General features: G+C 37.5%; 1 protein-coding gene across 15 annotated transcripts in view; it reads right to left on the minus strand.

Moving 5' to 3' along the window:
- The window catches only part of Nrm (neuromusculin), a 79,846-nt gene extending 78,304 nt beyond the window's left edge, over nt 1–1,542 (minus strand). For 4 of the 15 annotated variants that reach the window (XR_010299345.1, XR_010299346.1, XR_010299347.1 and 1 more), the window contains exon 1: nt 749–1,534. Coding sequence is in view for 8 of the 15 variants with exons in the window: in XM_064125144.1 (XP_063981214.1) it covers nt 749–809 (61 nt within the window). In the remaining 7 variants the exon portion in view is untranslated. Of the gene's footprint in view, nt 1–748 lie in introns of all 15 variants that reach the window. The other 11 variants (XR_010299342.1, XM_064125141.1, XM_064125139.1 and 8 more) reach the window with 9 other exon arrangements.
- Nucleotides 1,543–11,778: the final 10,236 nt, after the last annotated feature.

Consider the following 11,778-nt stretch of genomic DNA (forward strand, 5'->3'; position numbering starts at 1 on the left):
TTTCAAAATGAAATATTGGATTTTTGTGAAATTCATCTGTAACAGTCTCACAGGGCTCTTTAAACCGCATGCATAAATTCGTGTGCTAATGGTATCTGTTTTGGGAATGCGAGGGAGGGAGCGGTGACTGTGTGGGTACAGAAATAACATTCGAATTGCGAATTGTGGTAGGTCAAATCCTACTGTTTACACATTCAAATGGCTTCATATCTGCACCCTCTCGCAATCATTCTGTCAGAAAAAACGCTAAACTATCGATTGTTTTTCAGAGGTGTCTGTTTGTAAATGAGAATTCACATTATAATACGCGATTTGACAATCAATCCAGTGCTTTAATCGTGCAAACTGTCCTGTCACACCTCTGTACGTCAACTGCATGCAGTTATAGCGTTAAATCTGTGCATCGCAGGCTCTGCTATTTGCCGAATGAATTTCAACTGAATATTTCAGTGAATGCGGCCTAAAATATTCGTCAATTCGCTTGGCTGTGTGAGTCGATCTTCCAAGAAATATATATAGAAATGAATTCCGTGAGACCGGCTGTGGAGATCAAATATATCGCTGATGCCTAGTTTCACTGGCAGGCTTTTTTTATACTTCAACATTTACTCCATTCTACCTCGTGACAAATTGTTTGCACAGAGGTGTGTATTTTTTCACTTCCATTATTTCGTTTTTTTCATCATCAATTGCACGGTTGTATTGTGATAGAATAGATATACTGTACTGAGGTGAGAGTATAACTTACCATTCACGAAAAACGCCAGAAAAATCTGCACAAGGACTAGGTGAATAATTGAAGTGGCCATTCTATAAGCTCTCAGCAACCACTGAAGCTGAATGACAGAGTCACAATGGCTACTTTAGTATTTCAAAGAAAAGCACAATTAATTAGCTGTATGATCCTCCTGAGATGTAGAACACAGGAGACTAGGATACTGCTCCACAAAACATGTGGCTCGATGGGAAATGGGGATTTAGAATACTCAAGAGAAATTCAATTACTCCCGATGTACTTCACAACATAATTCACACAAAACTAGCAATTTACAGAATTGATCGAGCATTTGAAAATAAAAATGAATATGCAATTGTGGCAACACGTTGGCACTGATGTGACTTCACTAAACAAGTAATTATTGTACTAAAGAAATGAAAAAAAAAAATTGAATTCAAATTAACTGATAACTGAAATAAATATTTAAGAACGTTAGGACGACAGTGACAACTTTAATCACCAAATGTTCTTTGATAAATCGCAATCGTCTAATAAATAATAATAGTATACGGAAAATCGTTCGCTGACGGGTGTATTTAGCATGGATGTACACATGCAGAGTGGTGAAAAGCGACCAGTCGGGGTATAGACCCGCGGGCGACTGACGGACACGGCGAACGTTGAAAGTGCGCTTGCCTCCCCGAAACTGTAAGGTTCGGTAATTTTGCTGGCGCGCACCTGTCGTACCGTGGGTCGCTGCGCATGCTTCCGTGGCACACGCAACTGTATCTATCCCTCTGTCTTCCTCGCCCTTGCCAGTAGAATTGAGTTTAGGATGAAATGAAAAAAAAAGGAAAGAAATTAAAAAGCGGGTGGAGAAAGAAAGGTGAAATAAAGGGAGGCAAACTTGGGTTATGCCTATAGCCTACATCACACAGGTATATTCAAGGAGCACAGTAGTTTCAGCAAAAGAGAGAGAGAGAGAGAGACAGAGAGAGAGAGAGATAAGCAGTGAGTACGAGATTATCAAACGAATTATTCGGGGGTTGGGGGGATATTTTTATTCGATAGCTTTTGCACTTCATGAAACGTTATAGAACACAAAGAGCATCGTAAATGAGATCAAGTGGATGAATGATAGAAATTACGTAACTTATTTTGCTCATATAACCAGACAACTCGGAATAGTAGTGCATAAACCAATATAAGTCCTTGTTGTAACACTTGCATGTGAGGTGGAAAGACTACCTTGTTAACCACCTGATTCAAGTAGAACGGGGGGAGGGGGGAATGCTACCCTGAATGGGACTTGTGCGCTGGAACGAGTCCGCTCAAGTGATACGTATGTATACAGTGTGCACAGTGTGTGTGAGAGAGAGAGACAGATATATAGAGATTTGCAAATCCTGTGCTTGCCGCCGGTTGTGTGCATGTATCCAGCATTCTTCCTGGTATTCCCTCGTTCATGATACGCGATACTTGAGCTTTTTTTTGTTATCATGGACATTCACTGCCGAGTATTATCCCTTTTCACTCAAGTTGAATTAATTAACGTTACATTGAAGAGGCATACCGATTGATTAACTTCAATTTACTTTGATCATACAAAGTATAAAGAGGGGAGGAATGGGGGGGGAGAGAGAGAGAGAGAGAGAGAGAGAAAGGTAATGATAATCAAATAGGATTGGGTGAGGAGTAGAGGATGAACGATAAACTTGAGTATCTTCGCTCTATACTCAGACATACTTCTCTGGTATTTCTACTCATTCTCCTACTCCCTTGCCCTCTTTACCTCGTCGTTTGCCCCATCCAACTATTGCTGGATTCGACTCGAAAGCTCTCTCTTTTCCAAGGGAAACTCCGTCAACTTCGAAATGAACCTCGTGCTACGGAACTTTTGGAGGTGGAGAATAGTATTCAGTGGAGGGACCAAGGCGAATGGAAGCATACTAGCGAGAACTGCAGTACACTATCCGTGAAGCTGTAGCTGTGCAGAGGATACCTACCATAAGCAATGGGATGTACGATCTGGCGAGGGTAAACGGGAAGGGGGTTGAGAAGGAGTTTTAGGGAAACAGAGAGTTGAGATCGCAAAAGCCCATGTGCGGGCTTCCACGCAGCTCAACTTAAAACTATCGTTGTTGCATCCTTCTGCTCTTCCTCGCCCCCCTCCCCAGTTATCCTCCTACTCTGCTACCATCTGCACCCTTCGGTTTTCCACCCTTGAACGTATTACCTTAGTGTTTATTTATTGTAATTATCAAACGGAGCGTAAATTCAAACGTTGAGCTATGGCTCTAGGGAAAATGCAGAGTTTGAATTTTTTTTTTTTCGATTATTTGTTCATACGATTTTGGAGTGTTATTATTTGTACGACTTGCTACTACCGTTTGAATTTATAATTTGCAAAAGGAAGGGGGTGAAACGTTGCGGAGATGAGTATGCATTAGTCATGGAGTAAAGCTGAGAATTTTTATTCCGCTCGGTGGAAAAATATTTTTCGATCTATATTTATTTATCTACCATAAGTTAAGGGTTGCACTGGTGTGTGTATATTTTATGTATGGCTGGAATTTTGCCTGAAGCTGAATGGAGGAAAAGTGACATGAAAGATATGCGGCAACTGATATATTTGTTTTACTGTAACATCTCTGTACGTGCTGTGTGTATCCTCGTTGCTCCTTCTGTTAAAGCTGTCTACATGCACCTCGAGAATCACCGAATGCCTGTGCTGGCATAAACTCGGAATGTGAAAAGGCATGAATCCGGTGGAAAATGTGGCACAGATCGGCTGAAGAGATGGATGACACAATTATGAACAATTCAGTCATTTGAACTCGATAATTCATCACCTTCGATCTGGAGTTATTTGATAGTTACGTTGAAAGTTGATACTGGGTCACTGTGATATAAAAACGTATATTCAATTCTGGAATAAGACGGTAAAGTGAAGGGGAAAAAAGGAATTGAAAACATCGGAAAATGCTTGAGAATCCCATTGAAACTTATTGAGAATTGGTAAGTAGAATGAATCAACGATCCTGATCGTCAGTTTGTTTCTCCGTTTGCTTCCAATAGAGAGTGAATTCCGAACAGACGAAAAGTTTTGCATTTCAAACTACCTCTGAAACTGGTAAGCAGCTTAGAAAGAATCGGGCCACGGAAGCGGACGCACACTCAGCCACAGGATTTTCCACGGGATGAACAGTAGACTAAAGGCTCTCGGAAATACCGAAGAAACCGGAAGTACAAGTACGTTGAGTGTACGATAGCCAGTGGAAGAAATAAAGCATCGGTGAGAGTGGCCATTTACTAGTAACAAGTAAGAGCTTGATACAAATGTATGAGCTGGTAATCCCCAGCACGAGAATTCTTAATATCCCGTAGGAGATTTGTCCTAATTAATTCCTAATTTTCGGACAGTTATCAGTCATATTTAACGGCTGTTAAAGATGTACTTTTTTAAAATAAAATACGCTGCAGTGACTTTGACATTAGCACTTCAGAAATAATTAGGTGTCATCTGCGAAGAAAAAATATTTTATTTTAATTACCAAATTAATAAAGTCCGGTGTAATTGGGTTACTATCTGTATGAGACAATGACATGGCTGACTGGTCCCGACAATATGGCCTCTCTCTCTTTTGCTGGAGAGACATCGAGCAGGACTAATCATATAATTTTATTGTTTTATTCATTCGAATTGTCCTGTATTTGTTATTATTAATTCGCATGTACACAATATTTTAATCCTTTCAGATTTGCAATCAATATATGGAACGTGTTGTCAATTAAATTTAAATGACTAAATATCTGCCCCAATGATTTGAAACGCTTAATAAAAAAACAAGATGTCCTCGCAATTGATAATTTGATTTCAATCCCATCAAAGTGACTGCTGCAAATAACCCATACATATTTATATAGACTGTACAATATATTGAAATGAAAATATACTGTCAGTTGAATATTTGCACTATAATGTAAAATAATTTATCGGATGAGAATTTCGGGCTTGCGGTTCTCCCGAAGATATATAAATGGGAAAATTTTATTTTTGATCCGTGTGCCTCTCTTCATTTTATTTTCATTTATTTGATAAATTTACACATTCCTTGTTTCGCTCAAAATTTCAGTTGGCAAATGAATGTCGGTTGGAGTTGGAACGGATATACTATCTTCAATCAAAATATATGCACAATGGTAACGATGAAATCAATTATTCTCATTTCAACGGTTTCAACTCATTTATTCGTTTAACTTCTTCGCGATGTGTTCATTCATTGGTTATTGTGAGATAAAAAATATCAAACTACGTCAATATTGAACGATACTGATGCGATATTGTGAATATTGAAATTCAATATCTTCCTTTAAAAAACTTGGAAATTACTGGTCGTCAATAGTTTGAAAATGTTTCCATTCACCAGAAAAGTTTTCATATCTATTCCATGGAAATTTCTGGCATTTTGCCCGATCACTGGAGCCTGATTAATACTTACGATTTCCACTTACACATTTCCACATGTTAATGGCCACGGAATACTATTAAATGGTGAGAATGAATGAAACGTATTAAATTAGGGGGAGAATTATCCTAATGTGCTGACACGAGTGGAAATTCTTAAGGGTAAAGAAAGTGAGGAGCAAATGGGAGATGAGAAGAGTACGGACAGCCGAGGCAAATGGTTTAATCAACGGTGCTCGACGTAGCTGGAAAGTTGCCCTCGAATTACGAGGGTGAAGGAGTCGAGGGATGGGAGAAGAGATTGGACTGGCCCCATCATTTCAGGCATGTTAGTTGGTTATAGTCTCGTGAATTCAGGGTAGTTTGCACGCACTTCTGTGATCGCCATTAGGTAGTTGATTCAGGAGTAGTGCGAGGTTTGTCATTTCGGTTGAATAAAGCTTCAGACACGCTCAAATCACTACCCTTATTGGAATGGAGTGAGAAAGTCAATGGGTGCTCTTGTTTCTCAACGAAAACTAGAATTAATTAGTGGTGGATTCTGGTTGGGATAAAAATACACTGGGGAAAATTTCGTGAATGTGATACTTCATCAAAGAATATGTGGTGAGGGAATTAAAAATTCTGGAAACTCGGTCACTTTGACCTGATTTATTAAATGCTCTATGAAAAGAGAGTAATCCCTCGAGCTAGCCGGTACATGGCGAGTAATTCCACTCATAAGGAGATTTCAACTAAAGTATCTTTCTACAGTATCTGCACAGAGAGCTAATGACGGATGTACGATATTCTATGAATAAATAATTGCTTTACGAAAACGTATGATCCTGAATATATTTCATTTTAGGTACATGGAAAGAACTCCTGGGGCGAAGTACCAATCAACTATTCATCAAATCAAGATTTGTGGGAAAAATTAGGCTTGAGAGGCTAATTTTGCAATAAAACCAATAATCGTTCCTCGTTTTGTCCCCTGGAGGTCTTATTTTTGCCTAAAATTTCTCTCATTTTACAATGATTGACAGTGTTGAGTTCAGATTATTTTGATCTCATTCGGTTATTAAAAATGCATATTCATATAATTCTATTATAAGAAATATATTAGTTGATTGTGAATAAAAATAGAAGATATGAAAAATAGTTTAAATTGAGATCTGTATAAGATATGTACATAAAAATAAGGAAACAAAAACAAATCTTCCCTTTTATAAAATCATTATCATGTGAACATATATGTGTGATTAAAATCTATATTGAAAACCTTGGAAATTAATAATTTCATGGGCTAAATAGTAATTTTCATTGAGCAAACACAAAATCTGGAGTTCAATCGAAGTTTCTATGATAAAGGGTCTTACCGGAGCCACTGACGCTACGTCAATTTCATCAAACTTCTCTACTACGGAAACTAATCCTAAGGAGTTGGCGTTAAAATTACTTGACAAACAAACATCTACCACCAGTTGAACCGCAACACTGAAAGACAAAATGGGTGAATATGAACTATGCTATTTTGAACGAATAGAGTTCTCGACATTTTGAAATTTGTTTATATTCACTGAATGGATACACTGAGTGAGTTGCAATGGATCCGCTTGCTTTTCAACAAAAATTACAATTAACTATAGTACTGCAAACCCCCTGAGAAAGAATACACAGAGGAAATACGATACTTCACGCCAAAATATGCGAATGAAGGGAGGTGGAGTATTCGAGGAAAAAAGATAGCTGTGATGTGCTCTGCAACTGAAATCGATACATAACCCGACGTTCAGTGAATTTATTTTGAAGATGAAAATAGTTTTCTTGTTTCACCTGAATTGAAAATTGTCCAGTGCAATACAATGTACCGCAAATTTTGAGAAAAAAATTCAATTTATTAAAATGTCAATGAGAACTTTCAAGGAAGAGACATTGAATTCAATTTGGGAAGAAGACATCGTCAAAGAAAAATTTGCTGGCAATTTTAGCCAACAATTTTCTATAGTATCGGTACGAAACATAAAAATTATAGTTCTTTCTCTGTAGATAAAAGCTCTGCAGCCAAGTGGAGAGACAATACATATGAATGAATATATGATAAAAGTGCCGGTACGTCATCTTGAACGAACGAAGTTCTCAACACTTTGAAACTTTTCTTTTTGATCCTCTAGCACTTTTGCAATCACTGCAGTGGAGTGAAGGACTCACAATGGATGCTTCAGTCGTTTAAAGAAAAGCACAATTAAATAGCAGTATGATTCTCTTGAGATGAAACCACAGGGGGAGTGTGATACTCCACAACCAAACGTGTAACGATTCCATTAACCACTATGTACTTCACAATTGAATTCTCACACATCTTGCCATAGCAACACTGATACAAAGATTATATGGTTGTTAATGGCACGGCGTAAGTGGAGACACAGTAGATAAAGTTCTTAACTTAGGAGTGCTTTTCTGTTTCCTTTAAGCCTATGGCAGGAATTGCAAAATAACCAATCCGGAATTTTTGTTGGATTCTTCCATCATGATATTCGACCGCAAAAATATAACAATCCAATGAATCCAGATTATGAAATTCATACGGTTTATCGATTCATTAAAACCCCCGAATGGATGAAATTCCCCTCGCGTTGACTCGATTGCACAATAAAATGTCAATAGCATGACAAACCAAGAAGATATGCAAATAAAATGAATGCGCAGAAACTCATTTTCATCCAATACATTGATATGGGAAAAAGTGGGAGAGCGGAAATCATCTATGATAAAATCAATTGACCCCCAGTGATAATAGATAGTCTACCTGAATCAACTATATCTTCGAACAATTTTAAACAATTATTTTAGAAGAAGCAGTTACTTTATGAATATAAATCGACACGAACACCTCTCAAAGATCGTTTCCCGAAGAACGGAACCAATAATTTTGTGGTTTCACTGAATATTCGTATCACGGTATTGTATTCAATTTCATGAAACTCAAATTTGAGATTCGCTCGTGGCATCGAATATTCCAAAATACAGCAGACAGATGAAAGGCTTCTGGCACTGATTCTATTTCATAAACCAACCTCCCTACAGCGAATTAAATCATAGATATTTGGGAACCGAATTGATGAGTCCACGTGTCATATGGCCGATGATTGCAATCCAACAATCGAACTGGTATGACAAAAAAATGTGAGAGGTGGGATCATGGCTCGTAAAAATAGTCTAGCCCAGGTATTACAGATATTTTAACTTCACCTGTGAATGCTTTAAACGTTCTGGAACTGTTATTTCAAATAGATGAGTTGTTTTACGACTATTCTTTAACCAAAATTTCCTCTCAAAGGTTTCATTCAGACAAATCAGATTAATAATTCTTTAACCTCACGAAATAACCCTACCATGCCACGAGAAAGACAGCAATTTAATAGAAAAAAAATTTTTAATTCACATATGTGATCGAACAGTTGAAAATTCAGCAGATCCAGCCTTTGGCAATTACTTGATTCTATTTTAAAAAATTGCCTGCAGCAAAGGACACCACAGTAACTTCAGTATGAAAGTGTTGATGACGAAGATTTTGATTTAGCACGCGACTTCCTATGAAAAAAATATAAGAAGTCAAATCGTATTTCATCAAAGCCGTTGATTCCAAGTAAATAAAAGTATTTTATCCTGAATGAAAACTCCTTCCGATGTTGTAGAAGAGCAATCTTAGATGAATGAGTTGGTTTATCTATGAGAGACAGTTTGAAAGACTTTATTCGGAAACCAGCTAAGTAAACTTAGCTGTTACCTTAATAATTCAATGGAGCTTCAATATCCGAAAAAGCTCCCATTTCACCTGCAACCTAACAATATTGCGCTTCATTAAATAGCTGCTGCAATCCTGGAATCCTTGAGGTGCAAAAAACAAATCAAATATTAATATCTCAGCAGACTATTTTCTGGATAAAAAAAAAAGACCAACATTCCCGGGAAAGCGTTAATTTTATTCCAGAAGCGAAGGGACGACAGAGAATGTTAGAAATTTAATCATCCCTTATTAAAGCAATTGATGCCAAGTCGTACGATGTCGCTTCTATTTCCGATAAATCAGTTTGTCCTGTAGCCTTTCTACAAGATATTCCTTCTAAAGGGTTTGTTCAGCAAAGGAGGATAAACAATTATTGAGCTTTCTCTTCGTTTTCCTTCAATGCTGGCGAGTTTACCTTCAACCAACTCCCGTATCCTTTGTTGTAATACTGTGTGTGTTGTGTTGCAGGTGAAGCCCTCGGTGAATGATTTAGCTGCGTTTGGGACATTGGTCAAGCTTTCGAATGGTAGAAAAACAAGAGAAACGAGGAGGAACCTGCAAGTAGTAAGAACATAGGGCCGTAGAGGCAACCATGTATACAACTGGGTTTAACCTCGTGGGACTGTATTGTGTTCAGCGTTCGTGTTTGTGCCACTGTCTTTAGTCCCTTGGCAATTTTATTTTCATACGCTTTTCCCGCAATTTTTCTTCCCCAACAATTTATTGTACTTGTTTCAATTTTACTGGGATGGGATGATAAAAAAAAATACAGAGGATTGAATTGCGTTGGACTGTCGGAGGGTACAAGCACTGTTTGCATTTTAATATCAAAATTAGAGGAGAATGATGGAGCCAATAATACATCTTGATGTATGAGTTGCGTCGGGAGTCATTTTTTCGTGTGACATTTGTTGGACGAATGACAAAGTACTATCCCACGACCGCTTGTATTATCATAATTTTATGTAAAATGCAACGATTCTGGGATGTCCTATCTACAGTGAGAGAGAGAGAGAAAAGGGGAAAGAAAAAGAAATATAAATATAGTTCTTTTCAGTTCCCTCGAGCGACGAATCAAAAAGTAAAATGACACTCCAAACATTTTCTGAAAAATAACAATAATACTGCATTGTAACGTATATATTTCTTGACACAGAGTATGGAATTCACTGAATTCACTGTAAAAGTTTATTGATAACTAGAACTTTGAAAATTATTCTTCACATAAGGTGCTGGGAGAAAATGGAATCGATGAGGGGTGAACGGAAAAGTAGAATTCACACGAAGTTGAGCAAACTGTATGTAAGTTGTTTACCGTTTTCACTCTGATGCCCCACTCAATTGTTAGAATTTCATTCAGAAAGTTATAGCTGACAATGTTCAAAACAAAGTCAAGTTACGTATAGGAGATTTTGTTGTATTTGGCACTCGCCACTTGAGTAAACAAGAGATGACTTCCTTTATTGAGAAAATAGATTGCCTTTGACTTTTCCAATGTATATTCACAGACACATCAATGTTGTCCTGTAATACAGCCATTCGAATACTTTACAGATGAGTTTTATCAGTTTTGAACGAGAAAATTTCGTTTCAAAGGATGAAAATCAGCGACCGGAAGACCCCAACCAAAGTGAAGAAGTGGTATTGCAATTATACGACGACTCAAGTCAAATAAAACTTGAATTTCAGTTCCTGGAGGGGTGAATGAGCGCTGCGATGCAGTTGGCGGATGATAATGAATAATAAACTCATTATGAGTTGGACATACTTCGCATTCTCCGAATACCTAGTCAACTTTATAGTGCAATATTTAATGTCCGTGGGAGTACGTCAATAATTCCTTCCCATGAAAATTCATTATCATTGGTATCTGCAGATTGCAGTGTGAATCACCGTCGATAAGAGCGTGTCCTCGACGACATCTGCTTCATCCACTGAGTGTAAGCTAAAACTGTTGATCAGTTATCAACGACTGTTTTCGGGGCGCGAGATGAGAGTATCGGAATAATCCGTTGAGGGCGTCATCTCTTATCTCTGGTTTCAATTTGAATAAAAGTTTGATCGTCTCGATTATTGAAACGCGCTCGTCAATTCAATATCAAAGTGGTAAAACGAGACAGATGACTTTTGATTAATCATCGGTTCTCGGTGAATATCCGAATTTTCGTGATATCGACGAAAAGATCAGAAATTATAGGAATAAAATTTTGATTTCACGTTTAACAGGTTAAAATCGCGAATGTCTCTACTTTACATCGAATTTTCATAAACTCCATGTAACGTAGAGAGTTGGAAAATTAATGAGTATGTCTGATTGGTTCATTATAAATAAATCAAGTATTTCCGTTTTCCAGGAAAACCGCGAGTGTGAAACTCAGGTAATTTTGCAACGTGTGGGATTTGAGGCATTATTTTTTCATCTCCATTTTGATGGCCAAAATTGCACCACGGATCGAGGCTAAACATGATTTTTTGACGTGTGGTCTATATGTATATGCAGGCAATATGAAATCATACGACAATTATAAGGTAAATGCCGTCTTAACTATATAAGATATCAACAAAAGGTTGAATTCTATTGAGGACATTTGAGTGGATACAATAATCCGCGAAATCCGATATTTATGATTTCTTTACCCCTCAATCGCATTCGGTGTCACTCTCCTCACTATTCGATAATAGTTGACAGTTTCCGAAATGTCATTTCAATTTTAAAAGTCCGGCGAAAGAAGATAAAGGGTATGACATGGACATGGGTCTAACTCTGATGATAGCTCAAATTTTCGAGTTTTCATATAGTATACATTTTATTCGAGATCCTAC

The sequence above is a fragment of the Diachasmimorpha longicaudata genome, chromosome 7 (genome assembly GCF_034640455.1).
Source record: "Diachasmimorpha longicaudata isolate KC_UGA_2023 chromosome 7, iyDiaLong2, whole genome shotgun sequence".
NCBI lineage: Eukaryota > Metazoa > Arthropoda > Insecta > Hymenoptera > Braconidae > Diachasmimorpha > Diachasmimorpha longicaudata.